Below are 19,935 nucleotides of genomic sequence, written 5' to 3'. Positions count from 1 at the left end.
TCTGTTCACTAGAGTAGAACTTTTCTTTTGCATTCACAACTTGGCTAACTATTTGACACAAGATGCTTAGCTTTTAGTCTATTTTGGCTTTCAACATGTCTTTCTCACTAAACTTAATCATTTGTAGCTTTATTTAAAGTGAGAGACACACAACTTATGTTCACTTGAATATTTAGAAGCCAGTGTGGGGTTATTACTTGACCTAATTTTAATATCGTTGTGTCTTAAGGAATAGGGAGGCCCAAGGAGAGGGAGAGAGATACAGGAATGGCCAGGTGTTGGAACAGCCAGAGCACACACAACATTTATTAAGTTCACTTTCTTATATGGGCATGTTTTCTGGTGCCCCAAAATGATTACAATAATAGCCTCAAATATCACTGATCACAGATCATCATAACGAATATAGTAATAATGAAAAAGTTAAAAAATATTGTGAGAAATACCAAAATATGACACAGAGACACAAAGTGAGCAAATGCTGTTGAAAATTGGGGCCAGTAGAGTTGCTTAACCCAGGTTTGCCACAAAACTTCAATTTGTAAAAGTCACAGTATCTGCAAAGCACAATAAAATGAGGTATGCCTGTACTCTTAGTTTATACTGAGACCAGGGCTTAGCATTTAAGTCCCTCAAAACATTGGACTTGACCTATTCTCAAGGAGCTTTAACTTTAAGAGGCAATTTAGCTTGGAGGGTTTTCTTCTGGCTAGAGGAAAAGGGCAGTGAGTTAGGAAAAATAGCAACAAAAGATAATAATGGTACATACAAAGAAGGAAGAATAGGATAAAGGTAGTCAGGTTCAAGTTATGTTTTGAAGGATCTAAAAAAGTTTAAAATTTTTCACTTTAGCCGGGAAATCCTTTAAGAGGGTAATTTTGAAATCTGAGTTTCTTTTGGATACTTCCTCAAACCAGAAAAGCAAAACACAAACAAAACCCCAGACAACTGAATATTTGGGATTTTGCTCTCTTTTGTTTTAAGGCCTTTTTTAATATAAGCAATTTTATTTATATTGCAGATTCCCCAAATTCACCTATATTTTTGCCTTAGCTCCGGCTGCCATAGCACACTACCACAGATTAGGTGGTTTAAACAGAAATTTATTTTCTCACTGTTCTGGAGGCTAGAATTTCAAAAGCAAGGTGCTAGCATGGTCAGTTGTTAGTGAGAACCCTAGTCCTGGCATGTAGACAGCTGTGTTCTCTGAGAGAGGAAGAAAGGAAGAAAGGGGGGAGAGAGAAGAAGAAGGACAAGAGAGGGAGTGGGAGAGAGAGAGAGAGAGAGAGAGACCTTGTGTCTCTTCTTATCAGGGCACTGATCTCATCTATAAGGGCACTAATTCCACACTTATCAGCTCATCTGAACTTAATTACCTCTCAAGGATTCCATCTCCAAATGCAATCACAAGGGGGGTTAGAGCTTCAATATATGAATTAGGGAGGAGGCACAATTATTCAGTCTGTAGCTATGTCAGAATGACATAGGTCATTTTTGACCTATGTCAAAATCATTCCATTTGGAAAGATAGCACTCAAATTAGACTTATTTGGGGAATGTGTTTAAGCGATCCGTGAGGATCTGGCGATGACTTATGTCAAAATCATTCCATTTATAAAGATAGCATTCAAATTAGACTTACTTTGGGAATGTGTTTAAGAGATATGTGAGTATCTGGCAATAGTTGGTCTAGGTACTTTTTTGTACCTTGCATCTATATTCTCGAACATAATAACTGGCTGTGTCTACTATCAGACACAAGAAATCTTTAATCTCTGTTGGGTGGGTGTATGGAGATTAGACATATCTGGAACTAAACTGTCATGGAGAAAACAAGACAAGCCAAGGAACGTTCTCATGTTTCTGATAGATTCCATAGCCAAGTCTGTCCTATTCAGCTGTTGATTAAACAAGAAATTTTATTTGTTATTTCTCTGGGCTGGCTCAAATGTCAGTCCTATTGAATTTACGTCTGTCCTCTGCCTTATGTATTAACCTTTATATACTCAAGAAAGAAAAAGATGAGAACAGTCAGGAAGACCAGCAATATTTTTAGTAACAAGACAGATTTCCACCAAGTATAAATTTTTAAATCTGATCAGATAATCAAAAGATCCCTAAAAGCCAGGATCAATCTCTGACAAAATTTAGTACTACGGTCAGAGAGGGCATTCTTCATGCTTTAATAATGCCTAGCTGCTATTTGTTCTTTTTCAGCATTACAAAGAAAGGGGAAGATAAGTGAGGGTGAAGCTAAAGTGTAGCCCTTTGAAACATTGACCCTGGGCTACATCTGTAAGAATTTTACAAAGCTGGCATTTTTTTTTTCTCATAGCTATTTTAGGTTTTTGCCAACTTATCAAAAAAGTCACATCAATCAAATTCCTTTAACATCTTTATCATCCGTTATTTAATAAGGACACTAATTTTTGCTTCTGTTTGCTAATATTTGTACTCCTCATAGTAAATGACAAAGCTGTCCTTACTGCGATGTCATGGTCTATGATAGCAGATTGGGTCAGTATTATTAATGACATTTTCTGATACTGATGTATCCATGCTTTATTTTATATTATCACAAATGTAGCATTGATAATCTAAGAAAGAAACACATATATAGGAATATAAATTTGAATATTAAAAACCTTTATTTTAACATACTATTGGAAAAATACCATATTAAAAGGATGCAAAATTATTCATTCATCTGTACAAATTATTTCTCACATCAAAAGATTTGACTATTAATTAGTCATTCTCAAGAGCTTCTCAAAGAGTGATAACTTTCTCTGGTCAGGGATCAGCAGCGTTTCAGAAATGGTGTTCCAATGAATGTGTAAAGGGAAGTTTGAGATAGCAGTTGTTACCTCAAGATCTTGTGGACTGGGAATCTTTGTTTCACCCTGGAATCTGCTTGTATCTTATTTAGGTGTACATAATTTATGGACGTTCCATTGAAGTAAAATGTAAGCATGACTTCGATTCATCCTGGAAGGCTAATGGGGCTTGAGGCTAATGTAACAAAGAAAGTGATGTTTCAGAACTAAGAGATTTGGTAGTAAACTAGGAAAAGTTAGATCCTCTCATGTAATTAATCCTTTAGGGAGAGACCCAGAGGAAATTAAGAGAAGTTTCATATTGCTGTTGTTGCTTCCTTCTTCTTCCCTATTAAAATGCCTGGTGCTCTTATGGGAATATTGGGCCATTACAATAACTTGTCACATTTGGTCAAAAGCACAGAACGTTGCTATATATCCTGACTTATTTGATTATGTGTTTCTAGAGCCTTTTATTTTACTCATTAGAATAGACGTATATAGTTGATCCTTGAACAACATAGAGGTTAGATCCACTGAAATTAAAAATCCGAGTATAACTTTTAACTCCCCCAAAACTTAATGACTAATAGTATACACTTGACCGGAGGCCTTACCAATAACATAAACAGTCAATTAACACATATTTTGTATGTTATATGTATTATACATTGTATTTTTACAAGAAAGTAAGCTAGAGAAAATAAAATATTATGAAAATCATAAGAAAGAGAAAATACATTTCCAGTACTATACTGTATTTATTGGAAAAAATCTGCATATAAGTGGACCTGCACAGTTCAAACCTGTGTTATTCAAGGGTCAACTGTATATTATTCAAGATTTGTTCCTGTGGAAATTTAACATTTGTTTATGAATTAAGAACCTTGGTCCTACTGGATGAAATGCTAACAACTTCACTTGATATTCATGGTTGTATGTAACTTGGCCCCTATGCAATTTTTACTTATGCCCTTTTCAGGAGCTCAGTAGGTTGCAGCTAGGCTAATTTCTTCAAAGGCGGTCCTTATTCTGGCTTATATATTTTTCTTGAATTTGGAGTACCTAACTCCTTTTCATCTAACTAAATCATACTTAAATAAGTTGATAATGTCACTTTCTCTTCTAAGTGGAAATTTAGGTATAGAATAAACAGATTCCTAAAATTAAACAAATATGTCATATGAAGAATAGTAGAAGGCAAAGGGAAGACTTTTTTTCCCCATAGCAATTCAGAATCTGTCCTAATGATAGCAAGAGGTGAGCAGCCTAAAACCATTAACTGCAATATATTTGAGTTCTTTGTGTTATTTAAATCATCCATTGAAATTATATACCTTACACATTTGTGATTTGTAATTCATATGTAAAATTCTGAAGAGTGATTTTTTTTAAGGAGATAATTGAATAATTTATTTAACTTCTTAAAAGTGAGGATGGACATTATGTAGATTATATTACTCCTCAGACTTTTGCAAAGTGAAGCCCATTAAATAACAGTCAGTACTACAGAACTAAAGACTAATGAATTATGTCTCGTAACCTGGGGGAGAGTCTTCATATATCTAATATAATTTTTTCAACAAAGATTAATAATTCGTATGATACTTGTTCTTTTGTTCTGGTCAGCCAAAAAAATATTGCAAAAGAAGAGCAGAGAAAAAGGAGGAGGAATGGGGAAGGGGAGAGGAGGAGGAGGGCCTGGAGAAGGAGGAAGAAGGGTGTGAATGAGGAGAGAGGGAGATTTATTTGCTATATGATAACATTGACTATATTATGCTTGAAGTAAAAAGAGAAATATAAGGAAAATATAGAAAGATGTAGCTATTAGACAAAGAGCGTGCTTATTCAATAGCTAGTTGATATTATGTGTGTAATAGTTGATGATATTTAACCTAGTTCAAAAATTAAGGATCAAAAGATGTGAGAGAGAATTTATTGCGATCTTTCTGGAAAAGGAATGGAAGGGAAAAGGAAAGTGAAGGCCAAGGGAAGGGAAAAAAAGAAAAAAGAAAAGGAAAAGAAGACAAGAAGAAAAGAAAAAGTTAACGGAAATATTTCATCTTATTAGAACCTAAGTAGTCCAACCACTATCTTTCTGACAGTGTTGAAATCAAATAGCAGTGATCCTCTGAAGGAACAGGGCTTTTATCTGTTTTGTTTTCTATTACATCCTCAGGGCATAGAATATGGCTGGACCAAGTATGGACTTAATAAGTTTTTTTTTTTTTAATAAATTGTATTGTTGATTGAGGTAAATTGCATGGGATAAATATACAAAGTGAGTAGTTATTCAGTAACTATTTTAATTTGTATTAGATTATAATTCCATGCTGATTAAAGTCTAAAACTTACATCATTGCCTTGATTCATATTGTATTGCATGTAATAATCATCACTATTAAGAACAAGCAAATAAATACCTGACAATGTTCCCATGGCAAAGCATCTTTGATTGGGCTGATAGAGAAGAAATGTGAGATTATCATAAAAGCTGACGCATACAAAAATTAGATATTTCTTTGGTCTAATAAATGGCAACACCTATAGGAAAATTATATTCAACATAGGTTTATTTATATATAATTAATGGAATATTAACAAGTTTTAAAATATTTCTTTTAAAAGATGATAATGTTAATTTATTAGTGATATTATTCTTGCTTCATTGACATGTCCAAGTAGAATATGTTTCTTAACAATTTATAATGTTATCTAGAAACAATGACAGTAAAATGCATTTTGGTTTAACTACCCTCCCCCTGAGGACATTATCTATTGCCTATATGGAATGCTTTGCAAATTCTTTATATTCTACTGTATCAAGCATGTTCTTTTTCCTCCTGGGTTTTAGAGTCTAGAATATGAGATTACATAAACAGGCCTTGTTGTGCACATTTTCTTACAAGGGATAACAACTACAATTGCATCTTATTCTTGGAAAATTCATAAAGTGTTGTTCTGAGTGGTAGCAGATACTTATTTGTCTGTATGTGCTGTAGCAAACTTGCTCCAAGGATAGCTCCAGGGCTCTTTCGAAGTTTGAAATGAGAACCCTAAGTGGGAAAGTCAGCACATTTACTAGACTATTTTTTTTTTTTCTCTAGGTGAATTGAATACGCATGTGTGTGTGTGTGTGTGTATACAGACACACACTTTGCTGTTTATGTTTATATTATTTTTTATTTCCATAGTACTGAGCTGTAGACAATTGCTGAATGAGAATTTTAAGTATCAGTCCCTTGCAATTGTCATTCGTAAATGCCCCCCACACATAACATGTAGGCAAGTCTTTGTGGCACTTATGTCAAGAATTCTTTTTTTCTTACATCATTTAGGTAACAATTTTAATGAAAACCTGTCCAAGAGGCATCAAAATCTATTTTTGCCATCAATTATAAATGCTCTTTGTGAGTGCTTTGTTTGTCTATTGCGGTGTAACAAATTTTCCTAAAATGTAGCGGCTTAGAACGGCAAAAATCATTCATCTTGCATGATTTTTTGTGGGTCAGATGTTGAGACAGGGTGTAACCAGAGAGTTCTCCTTTGCTCCGCGATGTTTAAGGCCTTTGCTGGAATACAAAATCCTTTCACTCACATCAAGTGGTTTTTAATAGCTGTCGACTGAGGGACTTGATGGGATTGTCAGCCAGGATATCTGTGTGGACTTGGCTTCCTCACCACACGGTGGCTGGGTTCCAGCGGCAAGTGTCCTGAGAGAGCCAGACAGAAGGCATAGAAGGCATAGTGCCTTCTATGACCTAGCCTTGAAAATTACACGGCATCACTTCCACCACATTCTTTTAGGGAAGGCAGTCACAAAAGTCAAACAGTTTCAGAGGAAGATCCCACCCACTCAAGTAAAATATCAGAAATAAGCAAGAGGGAGTATATATTGCTGTGACCATCTTTGGAAAATACAGTCTGCCACAATGGCTGTTAGCAGTCCTGCAAAATTTAACATGGAAAGTTTATTTTTTATTTTTTTAAAATATTTTGTTTATTTATTTGTCAGAGAGAGAGGTAGAGAGCACAAGCAGGGGGAGTGGCACGCGGAGGGAGAAGCCGGCAGAGGGAGCAGCAGGCTCCCTGCTGAGCAAGGAGCCCAATGCAGGACTCAATCCCAGGACCCTGGGAACATGACCTGAACCAAAGACAGATGCTTCACTAGCTGAGCCACCCAGGCGTCCCATAACATGGCAAGTTTAATGAACAAAATATGTACCTTCTACTTGAATTGCTCAGAAGCAGTGGGCCACAGTGATGATGTCATTCTAATATTACGTTTGGAATATATGCCAGTGATGATAGACTTAGGGATCTATAGTGTTACTCTTGTTTCTGTATATAGCCTTCTGTGAAAGCCTAGAAAACAAACACATAACCTAAGGTCCTATATGCCAAATGCTGGCTGTGCACATGAAAAAATCCTGGTCACGTTTTTATTACCTAAGTTAGCAGAGAGCAATAATAGTTGTTTATGGCTCTATTCCTCCTGATGTTCTCTCTGTATTATTTATGTCTGTGTGTAAAATGTACATACATGTGACATATGTATTACATATATGATGTATATATGTAATATATAATTTATATGCATATATGTATTGTATTATACATTCTAGACCACATTTGGAAGAAGGCAACCAGAATGACAAAGTATAATAAACTTCCCATAACTAGAATTATTGAAGCATGAGCTGAATAGCCAAAGTGGACATCTGTCAGAGATTTTGAAATGGAAGAGGATAGTTGTAGCAATATAGACTCACTCATTAGGTTGGGGTTCGGACTGAAACTCTATGATCCTTTTATTTAGTTATTTATATTTATTTAATTATTAATATTCATGAAAGTAATTCTTTAGCCCTTTTCTTAAACTAGCCACTGTATTACTCTGCTCAGGCTGTCATAACAAAGTGCCACAGACTTTATTTTTTCATAGTCTGGAGGCTAGAAGTTTAAGTTCAAGGTGTCTGCTGGGTTGATTTCTTCTGAGTTCTCTCTCCTTAGTGTATACACAGAGAGATGTCTTCTCTGTGTCTACACAAAATCTTTCCTCAGTTTGTGTCTGTGTCCTAATATTTTTTTCTTATAAGGACACCAGTCATATTGGATTGGGGCCTACCATGATGACCTCATTTTAACTTAGTTACCTCTTTATGGACCTTATCTCTAAATACAGTCACAGGTAGTAGGGGTTAGGGGTTAGTAAGATAGGGTTAGGATTTCAATATATGAATTTGATGGGGAGACACACTTCAGCCTATAATAGCCATCAGACAATATTTTTTCTATTTATTAAAATAAATTAACATGTTGCCCATAAATTTCTTACTCTGCAATCAGGAGGGATTTATAAATGCTTGTTTCCCACTCAACATTCAAGATAACCTTTGACTATTTCAGCTTACATTTGATGTACCAAGGATACATTTTTGCCTGCTGCAAACATCCCAGTGTTTGCATTACAGTAATAAAATAGACAGCCTTACAAACTGAATTCACATTGTTTTATTTTTCCCTATCATGGGTCAGGTTTCATTTTATTCTAGAAAATATTTGTGCGATGAAAGATTTGTGAAAAGAAGTATTCAGAAACTAAGGCAAGGAATGAGATTAAATTGGCTAAAAACATACAAATTCAAGGAAGAATTTTATAATAAACTTGATAACTGTCAAAACATGTGTCACAAGATGAAAGGTTACTATTGGTACACAAAAGTACCAGAATTTGAATGGCACGAGATAAGCCTGACTGAATTTAGTATTGTTCTTTACATTTTATAGTTTTGTCCAATATTTCTAGGATTATAGTTATTGTCATGTTTATTTCTGTGTTTTTTCCTCTAATTAGTTTTTACTTAAGGGCATTAACTATTTCTATGCATTTCCTTCAGATCTTTAAAAAAAGATACCCAAGATGATACCATTCTTATATAATATGGTTGCACAACTTATTTTTTTTTTTTTAATTTAAATTATTATTTAGGGGCACCTGGGTGGCTCAGTCGGTTAAGCTTCTGACTCTTGGTTTCGGCTCAGGTCATGATCCTGGGGTTGTGGGATTGAGTCCCACGTCAGTCTCTGTGCTTAGTGCGTAGTCTTCTTCAGAGTCTCTGTCCCTCTCCCTCTCACCCACACACACACTCTCTCTCTCAAATAAGTAAATAAAATCTTTATAAAAATTATTACTTAAATTGCTTCTAATTAATTTGAAGGTCTTGGCTTTGTGCTTTTGCCACTTCTTTCCCATCTATACGTACTTTTACTCTGTTTGCTGTTATTGTAATGTACTGAGAATTGATTTCCATTTTAATAAAGGAAGCAAGTAAATATAGACTGTATGTGTTTGAAATAGAAGTGTTCACATTTCTGAATGCTCTGCACTCTTACTTTGTTCCCTCCTTTCCCGACCCTGCCACTCCCAGTAACCCGAAGCCCTCACCATTTCTCACTTCATTTATCTCAGCAGCATCGCCTGTGATCTTGCGGGATCTCGCTCCTGTACTTAAATGCTGCCAGGCTATGTGCAGAAAATATAAAGCTGATCATGTTGCTTCTTGGTTAAATGATTGATAGCAGATCCTCATGAACTTCAAAATTAAATACTAAGGTTTTAGTGTTGCTTAGAAGGTACTTAAGGTGTTGATAAAAGCTGTATCTCCTTTCTTCAACTCCTTGCATCTCCTCTAGGCCCAGCCACACTGAATTATTTGAATTTCTCAAGATATATGACATTTTCTTACATCACATTGCCTTTTAGCACACTCTCTCCTATGCTTGGCTAGCATCTTTTCTTTTCCTCAATGCCTCCATTCATTTTTCTTCAGTTCTCTCATTCATTAGACAGAGATTCATGGAGTTTCTCCTTTGTGTCTGGAACTGTTTTAAGCAACAGGGAGTGAACAGGAGAGTCGTGATCCTGCCCTTCCAGTCGTGTTTACTTTACCTGTCTGACTTCTTTGATAGGACTTTTTATATGGTATTATTTCTTTTCTATGCTAAGTTCTATTCACACAAATACTTTGTCTTTTATTTTCACCAGTCCAGTATCTATCACAGTACCTGGACATGGTATAGTTGAGTGAATGCTACTAATGGAATCAGTGTGTGTGCCTACTTTTGCTCAATGTGTGTTTATTTATAGTTAGGATGCAACGACTTGTATTTTACCTGTTTATTTTCAGTTCCTCTTCCAATTCTTGACTAATATTACTTCATCAGAAGAGCCTTTTATAAGCACTGGATTAAGGATGTTTATTCAGAAGAGGTATTTGAGGTTTGCTAAAACTAGTATGTAATACCTAAATGTCATTGTTTACACACACACACACACACACACGTATATATTCGTTTCAAGTTTTTATTTAAATTCCAGTTAATTAACATACACTGTATATTAGTTTCAGGAGTAGAATTTAGTGATTCGTCACTTACTTACATTAACCCAGTGCTCATCACAAGTGCGCTCCTTAATACCCATCACCCATTTAGCCCACCCCCCTGCCCACTTCCCTTCCAGCAACTCTCAGATTGTTCTCTATAGTTAAAGAGTCTGTTTTATGGTTTGTCTCCCTCTTTTTTCCCTTCCTATGTTCATTTGATTTGTTTCTTCAATTCCTCATATGAGTGAAATCATATGGTTCTGTCATTCTCTGACTTATTTTGCTTAGCATAATATACTCTAGCTCTATCCAGCTGGTTGCAAATGGCAAGATTACTTTCTTAACTGTGTGTGTGTGTGTGTGTGTGTGTGTATGTATATATATGTATATATGTGTATATATATGTATATGTGTGTATATATGTATATATGTATATATATGTGTGTGTGTGTGTATATATACGTGTGTGTGTGTGTGTGTATATATATATGTGTGTGTGTGTGTGTGTGTGTATGTATATATGTATGTATCTGATATACCCTGTATGTATACCATATCCTCTTTATCCATTCATCAGTTGAGGACGTTTGGGCTCATTCCATAGTTTGACTATTGTTGATAATGCTGCTATAAATATCGGGGTGCATGTGTCCCTTCGAATCAGTATTTTTCTATCTTTTGGGTAAATACCTAGTAGTGCAGTTGCTGGATCATAAGTAGTTCTATTTTTAACTTTTTGAGGAACCTCCATACTGTTCTCCAGAGTGGATGCACCAGTTTGCATTCCCACCAACAGTGTAAGAGGATTCTCCTTTCTCTGCATCCTTACCAACAGACTGGTATATTTATCAACCAGAGAAACAGAAGTTTATGTGATTGTGGAGACTGACTACGTAAGGAAGGACAGGCTGGAGCTTTGACATGGGAAGAATTTTGTCTTCATTAAGAAGCCTCAACTACTTTTAAGGGTATTCAACTGATTGAATCAGGCCCACCCAGATTACCTATGACAGTTCCCTTACTTCAAGTCAACTGTAATAGGCTGTATTTATATCTACAAAATATGTTCACAACCCATTTAGATTAGTGGTTGATTAAATAACTGGAATCTGATATATCAAAAATATCAAAACTAGTTATATAAATAATATTAGCTAACATTTTAAAATGTCTTACCATTTCTCCAGCATTATCCTAAGTACTTCCCATGCAGTAATTCATTTAATCCTTGTAACAACCCAAGAAGATATTGTTATGATTCATATTTTACCAATTCAAAAAACTACAAAGAAAGGTAAATTTGATCTGAGAATCTATTCCATTAGAAGATACACATTCCACAGAACATGTATTTTTGTCATTTTTATTCACTGATACATCTCAAGCAGCTATAACAGTGCTGAGCAAGAAGAATCAACAGCAATTGATTACAAATAAATTTGAAAAAATAATACTTTTCTAAACTATATATCTTCCTTCGCCATAGATAAATATATGTATGTATGGGTTTCTTCGTGACACTTGACACTCATTCTGTGAAGCAATAGGAAAATAGTTGTTGTAAATCATTTTGAAGTACAGAGCTTGGAACTCAAAGCATTTGTATAATGAGTCAAAGCTATCCTGTGTTCTGAGGCAAATTGCCTAATGATTACAGTTTTCCTAGGATAAATAATTTAAAGAATATTATTGAATAGAAATATAATTAAGAGATAACCTTACTTTTCAGAGAACTTATTACATTATATTTAGATAAGGATCAACATGAAGTATTGTCAGTAACATGATGCTTACAGGAAAATTGATTAAATCCTGGTTTTGCTACTCCCAAGCTACCCCACCTTGAACACTGTAAAATGGGGATAATAATGGTACTTACCCCATAGAATTTTCCTGAGAGGTAGGGATGATACTGTAACACTAAATGCATAGTTAGTACATGGAATTATGCCTACTACATAATGATATTCAAGCATCTGTTAAGTAAATGTTACCATTTTGTGGGCTTAAGCTTTACCAGTGGGTTGTTCTGTAGTAAATACATGGACCCTGGATGTTTGGACAGGAAAGGGGAAGGTGAACACTTTTTCAAGCTAAAAAACAAATTCTTTTCTTTTACACCTACAATTTGCTTATTGATACTAAACTGTTCTGATGAATTGGAATGGTGACTTCAAATGTAGTTATGCATGAGACCTATAAGTTAATTATGCTGTAGGCATATTCAGTAATTTTTATGTTCTAATTTTGCATGAAAGAGAAAAATGTGTCTTCTAACAAATCTTTGGCATTTTTGTGAACATTTAAAAAATATGTTGCTTTTCTAGTGCTTTAAAATTGATTTTATAAATTGAACGACCAAACAAAGATAGAAGTTCAGTAATGAAATAATTTTGATGTATCAAACTGGAAAAAAAGAGTTAGACAATTTCAATATTTAGGTCTTGCATCTCAGTTTATTATGAGTCTGAAAGCAACATTTTGTAGAATACAGCTAAAAATGGAGAATCATTTCATATAATAGCATATTTTCTGTGGTGTAATAAAAGGTTACATGACAGTCAGATTACTCAATTTCAAACCTAGGAATGATTTCCACTCTCCCCCAAGATTTGCAGATTTCTGATGCAGAGGTCCCAGTAGTGTTGATCATTTTGAGTGTTCATATACTTTTAACTACCCAGGAGTAAATGAGAGTAGTCCTTAGTACCAAGTCTTAGCATAAGTAATTCTTGTGACTTTCAAACACTCTCTCATTTTAAAACTCCGATTGGTATAACTTATAATCAAATGTCAGTTTCTTATGTCCAGGTCATTGTTTTTGTATTAACTGGTGGTTGCGACAACTGATTTCTTCACTCAGTTACAGCATTTGTCCACAAGACCCTCTCAGAATGCCCTGATTGGTGACCCTAATCTTCACAAAAAGACTCCATCTCTCTAGAAAGAAATGGAACTTTAATTTTTTAGTCAGCCTGACAGACAATTCCAAGTAACAGGAGCCTATGATGGAATTTTCTGCCATTCATGCGATACAGTTAAAGATTCTTTTCACAGAACAAATTTAGCAGATAAATTTATAGGTTCGTGCCTCAAATTATTATATCCTCTATGGTTGGAAGAAACAGTGGAAAATGTATAGATTTTTCAACTCATGGATGCTGGAAACTTACTTGAAGATGTGATACCTTGACATATCTCATGTTTTTTTAAGTTGTATTATGAAATCATTATCTGCTGTTCCATAAATTTAACTTTTTTTTTAAATTTAGAAGTGAATAATATTTTCCATTAAAACTGTCTTTATAAGTACAATTACATAGTGTGAGTAATCAAAAATTGGGAGTTCGTTTGTTTCACTCTCTACTTCCTCGTAAAGCCAGTTTTTCCCATTACAAGAGTTCAACCTGAGTGGTGAATCATTTGCTTTTGGTGGGGTTGGAAAGTACAGAAATCATTCTTACCTCAAATCAGGTTCCTACAATTTTATAATATCTAAACTTGCCACAGTGGTTCAATCACTTAGATTAAAAATTAAAGCCCCTGGTAGTATGAAAGTGCATTAATTTGAGGGGATCCATGAAATGAGAATCATCCGTTTAAGAATTTGAGAACAATTTACTGGATCAGTCACTTACAATACCTTCTGAAAAAGTGATTTTTGCTTTTCCTTTGTGGAAAGGGGAAGCATTCAGAAAATGAAATTAAATTTAATCTGATTAAATCATAAGTATTGTTCGCCTGAAGGAATTTCAAAAAATCCCATTGTTTCGAAGCCAATATCAGTATTCCACACATCTGTTTATCTACTCTGCTTTCATGACTAAATTTTAATGTACGTTTTATCTTTTCTGTTTTTTAAAAAAAGAAAAGTATCACTATAGGAATTTGGGAACTACTAAAAAAAATATAAAGAAGAAAGTGGAATCGCCTGTTGTCAAATAACCCAAACTTTAATTCCTATAGTAATTTTTATGCATTCACCTTTACTATGATGTAGTATATAAGCAATCTGTGTCAATTATGAGAAAAACTTGCATTTTTATTTCACAAAGTTCAATATAATTAGCAAACCACATTAAATGATCTTACTTTAATTATTTTTAAAAAATTGTCTACTTAATCTTACAAATGTGAACAAATATGAACTGTGCTGTCCCATATATTTTGCCCCATCCCCCACCCACCTCCCTCTGGCAACCACCAGTTTGTTCTTTGTATTTATGAGTCAGTTTTGCTTTTTGTTTATTCTTTTGTTTTTGCTTGTTTGGTTATGTGTTTTGTTTTTTAGATTCCAGATATAGAAATCATATGGTATTTATCTTTTTCTATCTGATTTCATTTAGCATAGCATAATATCCTCTAGTTCCATCTGTGTTGTCCCACATGCAAAATCTCTTTTTTTTTATGGCTGAGTAATATACCAGTGTGTGTGTGTGTGTGTGTGTGTGTGTGTGTATTTCACATCTTTTTTTATCCATTTATCTACTAATTGATACTTGAGTTAATTACATATCTTGAATATCATAAATAGTGTTGCAGGGGCAATTGGCAGGCTCAGTCGCTTAAGCGTCTGACTCTTGATTTTGGCTCAGGTCACGACCTCAGGATCATGCGATCTGTTCCTGCATTGGGCTTCCTGCTCAGCTGGTAGTCTGCTTGGGATTTTTTCTCTTCCTCTCCCCACTGCCCCTCCCTGCACTTGTGTGCTCTGTCTCTAAAATAAATAAATAAATATTTTTTAAAATAAATAATGCTGCAAAGGTGTGTGTATATCTTTTTGAATTCTTGCTTTTGCTTTCTTTGGATAAATACCCAGTACTAGAATTATTGGATCATATAGTATTTCAATTTTGATTTTTTTTCAGGAATCTCCATACTGTTTTCCATAGCAGTTGCACTAATTTGTTTCCATCAATGGTGCATGAGGGTTCCCTTTTCTCCACATTCTCACCAACAGTTGTTATTTCTTATCTTTTTGATAGTAGCCATTCTGACTGCTCTGAGGTGATATCCCTGATGATTAGTGATGTTGAACATTATTTCATGTGTCTGTTGGCCATCTGGTATGTCTTTGGAAAAGCATCTGTTTAGGTCCTCTGCCCATTTTTTATTTGGATTTTTTTTTTTTTTTTTTTTTTTTTTTTTTTTTTTTTTTTTTTTTTTGGTGTTGAGCTGTATAAGTTCTTTATGTATTTTGGATACTAACCCCTTATTGGATATATCATTTGCAAGTATCTTCTCCATTCACTTTTTTTGAAGTTATAATTTCTCTATTACTTATTGGCCTACCTTACATTTATTACACTAATTCTTGTATTTTGTGATAAATGAAATATAAAGATATTAAAACTTGAGTGTAATTTAATTTCAGCTAAATATAAGAGCTCTGTCATTTACATGAAGCTCCTAACCACATGTCTTTAGATCATTGTATTATCACTTTCATTATATAATTAATGAGGCTTATTTTTTATTGACTTAGTTGTTTTTTAGCTTCAATATCTTTGAGAGAAAAGTCACTTTTTCCAGCCTCTCGATAATAAAAACTATGCATTGATACTAATATTACCTTGAGTAAAAAAATGTTCCCTATTTTTGAAAAAATTTTCGTGTTCACCTACAGCCCTTTTTCTACTCACTTCTCTCTTTTCCTTTTTAAAGATCACTTAACTCTATTTTCCCTCATAGAGATTTAGATAAATGTTTTCACTTAAGCTTACTGCTGTAACACTTGAGAAATATTTCTAAAAGAAGAAATTGAAGCTTTACTGAAAACTTTGGAGGGGGCTATTTCTTTCTTGCCCACAGTAGAATCCTACCATTAAGCATACTTCTTGGACCATACCAGTTAGCTCACTAAATATTTGTTGTATATGTGAGTGGTATCCCAGAGGAATGAAACGATAATATTATTCTTAGTCTTTTTCTTCACAAGCATCATTTAAGGCAACAGTGGAAATTTAAAATGTAATAGAGCTTTTTTCTCCCAACTATGATGGAATTGTTTGATGTAGACTCAAAGTTCATGCCAAGAATTAGTAGAGAAATCTAAACTTAAAAAGAAAGAAGAAACAAGAATCTATTTGATGGCATTGGAGAAACAAAGAAGAAACCAGCCCCTCACCTTTGACACATACTAGACACTAATGTTTGTCTCTTGAGTGCCACGTGATTGCTTTAAATACAGCTCTGCTTTTAGTGGTCATCTGTTTTATATCTCAGACTCCAGCCCTGAGCAGATTAGTAGTTCAGCAAATATCTTCAGGGTAGACATGAAGAACCTTAAGATCTTTTCTTATGTATCTTTCACTTTGAGATCATAGTCCCACACTTCAGTCCCACATGATTTGCATGACCTTAATTGTATTTTTGCCTTCTCTTTCATTAATGTGACCACCATCTTTAGTATTTGCCTCTTTCTGTATTGGGGAGGTTGTTAACTTGTTGTTTACTTCTTAGTTCTTGAAATGAGTACTTAGATCAGCAATTATTGACCTTTCATTTATAATCAATTCATATATCACTTACATCACTAGCAGTTTTCATTTCTTTGCTACATTTTCATTTCCACATTACATTTCATTTCAAATTCCTTCCTTAGAGTATCTATTTTTGTAAAATTTTACATGAGTTTATCACTATGAGACAAGGAAGCAATGTGACTACATACTTTGAGGTCTGTGCTTAATTTGAGTAGCAGATGCATGGTGACCAGTCACTGATAGACTTTGAAAGAGGGAATGTGTCTGTGTCACTAATCATGATCCACACTTCTTATCTGTGTAGTGATCTGTGGATTGAAGAGCTACTAGAGAAGTTTGTAATTTATACAATTACATGTAGTAGATGTACCATGTGAACTGAAATGTAAATCATATTTTTGGGAGTTCCTTGTATTATTGAACTTAACCATGTAACTAAAATTTGTGCTTATCAAATCATGTAAAACAAGAATTTACAGTTACTTTATTAGTTATCAGTAAAATATAAATTAAAGCCACAATTTGATAGCTGTGGTAGGCAGACACATGAATCTAACCCTTGTATACTTTCTTCCCCTGGAAAGATAGGACGTCACTACTGTAATTATATTATGTTCTGTGGCAAAAGGGACTTTGCAGATATAGTTACTATTACTAATCAGTTGATTTTGAGCTAAACAAAAAGGAGATCATCTGTATGGGCTTAATCTAATCTCACGAACCCTTTAAAAGCAGAGAATTTCGTCCCTAGTTGTTAGCAGCATAAGAAATCAGAGTATGAGAGAAATTTGAAGCATGGGAGGGTTTCAATGTGAAGGATGTTCTTCATTGCTGAGATAGACGGGCCACTGGCCACTGACCTGTGAGGAGCTTCTAGCAGCTGAAAGTGGTCACTGGCCAGCAGCCAGCAAGGAAAAGGAGACCCGATTCCTACTACTCCAAGAAACTAAATTTTGCTAACAACCTCAGTGAGCTTAAGAGTAGATTCTTCCCTCAGAGACTCTAGAAAAGAGCATGGCCTGGCTGAGAACCTGACATTGACCTTGTGGGACCCTAATCAGAGAACTAAACTGAGCTCACTAGACTTCTTACCTACAGAACTATGAGATAATAATTTGGGTGTTGTTTATGCTGCTAAGTTTATGTTAATTTGTCATGCAGCAATAAAAAATTCATATAATATTAAAATTTCAAAAACTGGCCAAACTAAATTTTGATACAGGTGTGGAACAACTGAAATTCTTTTGGGGAATGCAAATTAATGCAATCAGTTCAGAAAACTCTTTAGCAGTATGTACTAAAGTTGAAGGTGAAACATATGAACATATCCTAAGAGCAATTCCTAGATTTTTTCCATAGAGATTTATTTGTACACCAAAAGAAAAAAATGTACATGTGTGTTTATAAACATTTCAAAATAGCCTCAGACCAGAGCAGTCTAAATGTCCATCACCACTGAAATGTGTAAATATATTGTGGTGTATTCATACAATGAACTGCTACACAGCTCTGGGAATGAACAGAGTACTGCTGCACATGAGTGAGTCTTACAAATGTATATTTAATGAAATAAGCTACACATAAATAATGCACACACGTAAGAGTATGATTTTCTTCATACAAAGGTCAGAAATAGGCCAACCCAATCTATGGTTATTTAAGTAATAATAATGGTTAAGGTTGGAGGTTGCAACAGTGATTGGGAAGGGGTACCACAGGGAATTGAGGGTGCTGGTAATGCTTACTGATCATAATGCTGATTAAGTAGATATGTTCATTTTGCAAAGATTCATTTAACTATATATGATTTATGCACTTCTTATTCTTCAATGAAAAGCTTTTTTTAAATGAAGGACTATAAAGTATTGGCAACACCTTTTCCACTGTATGGCTTAAAAAAAGAAAAATTGCCCAAGGTCATTCAGCTACTGAGTGGAAAGACAGAGTGGAAAATGGTAATTAAGTATAATTTAATGATAATTAATGTTTTAGTTGAATTATCTCATTCGTTTGACTGAAAATGAAAAAAAAGAGAGAAAAAGGGAAAGTGAGACTAGTCAATAAATAATTTTGACATGTTACAATTAATTTTTTTTAATAAAACAGTTTGCCGGGAGGATTCATACCACTCCGTGGTCTCATGTGCTGCTGTGGTTCTCACTCCTGTGGAACCAACGCTAGAAATGAAGAAAAGAGAAGAACTAAAGTGTCCTGAACCTTCCAAACAGTAAGTTATTTGCTTTATTTTTCAGAACATTGTAAAACTAATTAGATAACTGATCAGAATTAGATTGCTCAGAAATTATGATTTATAATGAATGTGAATACTAGTATATTGAAGGGACAGAAACAATTTTATACGGTATTTTGAAAATCAGTCGATCCTTTACTGTCTCAATGAATAACTTCTGCATCTTCTGCCTTCATGTGTTTGAACTATATAGCATTCAAGATTCATTCTGTTCCCTTATATTAGTGACATGAAGCACTTTATTTCTTTAACACTGTGATGGCGGGTACAGTGTTTTTGGATGGCTTATTTTATCGTCATAGGCTTTAATCATCTAAAATGTGATCAGTTTTTAATATAAACTTCTTAGCTTAAAGTTGGCTTGCATTTTATAAGGAATGAAAGTTATTTGTAACTATTTTAAATACATTACTCTAAAACTTTACAGTATTTAATGTTTCTTTATTTTTGCTATTTAAAAAGATCAAGTTTCACTTAAATTTAGATTTGATCTTATACTGAATAAATGATAGATTTTTTTTCTTATAAAGAAATTCATGCTAACAAATGTAAGCTACATGAACCTGAAATATCAGATAAATTAGGATATTTCTAGGTATGCATTATATAAATGCAAAAGGAAAGTTTATTGATATTCTCCAGTGAAACTAGTGCCATTTCCACTTTAAGGTCTCAGATTAGAGACTAAGTGGTGTATGGTATTGCCAGTGATTGCTGTCCGACCACCATCTGAGCCAGGTGGTAGTTACTTTGAAACACCAACTATTTTTCCGCATTGGTTTACACTGTATCATACTTGTTTCCGATGTATTTCCACTGGATAAGCTCCTGAGGACAGTTTCCTGGAATGTGATAATGCCTGATGATCTTCGTGAAATCAATTAGAAAATCGCTTAATGTTACATTCAATAATGTTGAATTCAAATGGAGCAACGTATATATTTGATGGCATGAAGATAGTCAGTATTAGTATTCTCATTGTAGAGAAAAGAAAT

General features: G+C 34.2%; 1 protein-coding gene across 7 annotated transcripts in view; it reads left to right on the top strand.

The window, feature by feature from the left end:
• CCSER1 (coiled-coil serine rich protein 1) overlaps window positions 1-19,935 on the top strand; it is a 1,293,520-nt gene that overhangs the window by 279,503 nt on the left and 994,082 nt on the right. For all 7 annotated transcript variants that reach the window (XM_034671499.1, XM_034671500.1, XM_034671502.1 and 4 more), the window contains exon 5: window positions 18,796-18,916. In XM_034671499.1, the coding sequence (XP_034527390.1) occupies window positions 18,796-18,916 (121 nt within the window). The remainder of the gene's footprint in view (window positions 1-18,795; window positions 18,917-19,935) is intronic.

The sequence above is a fragment of the Ailuropoda melanoleuca genome, chromosome 11, assembly GCF_002007445.2.
Source record: "Ailuropoda melanoleuca isolate Jingjing chromosome 11, ASM200744v2, whole genome shotgun sequence".
NCBI lineage: Eukaryota > Metazoa > Chordata > Mammalia > Carnivora > Ursidae > Ailuropoda > Ailuropoda melanoleuca.
The sequence above is the reverse complement of the archived record's forward strand: the minus strand, read 5'-3'. Positions and strand labels throughout refer to the sequence as shown.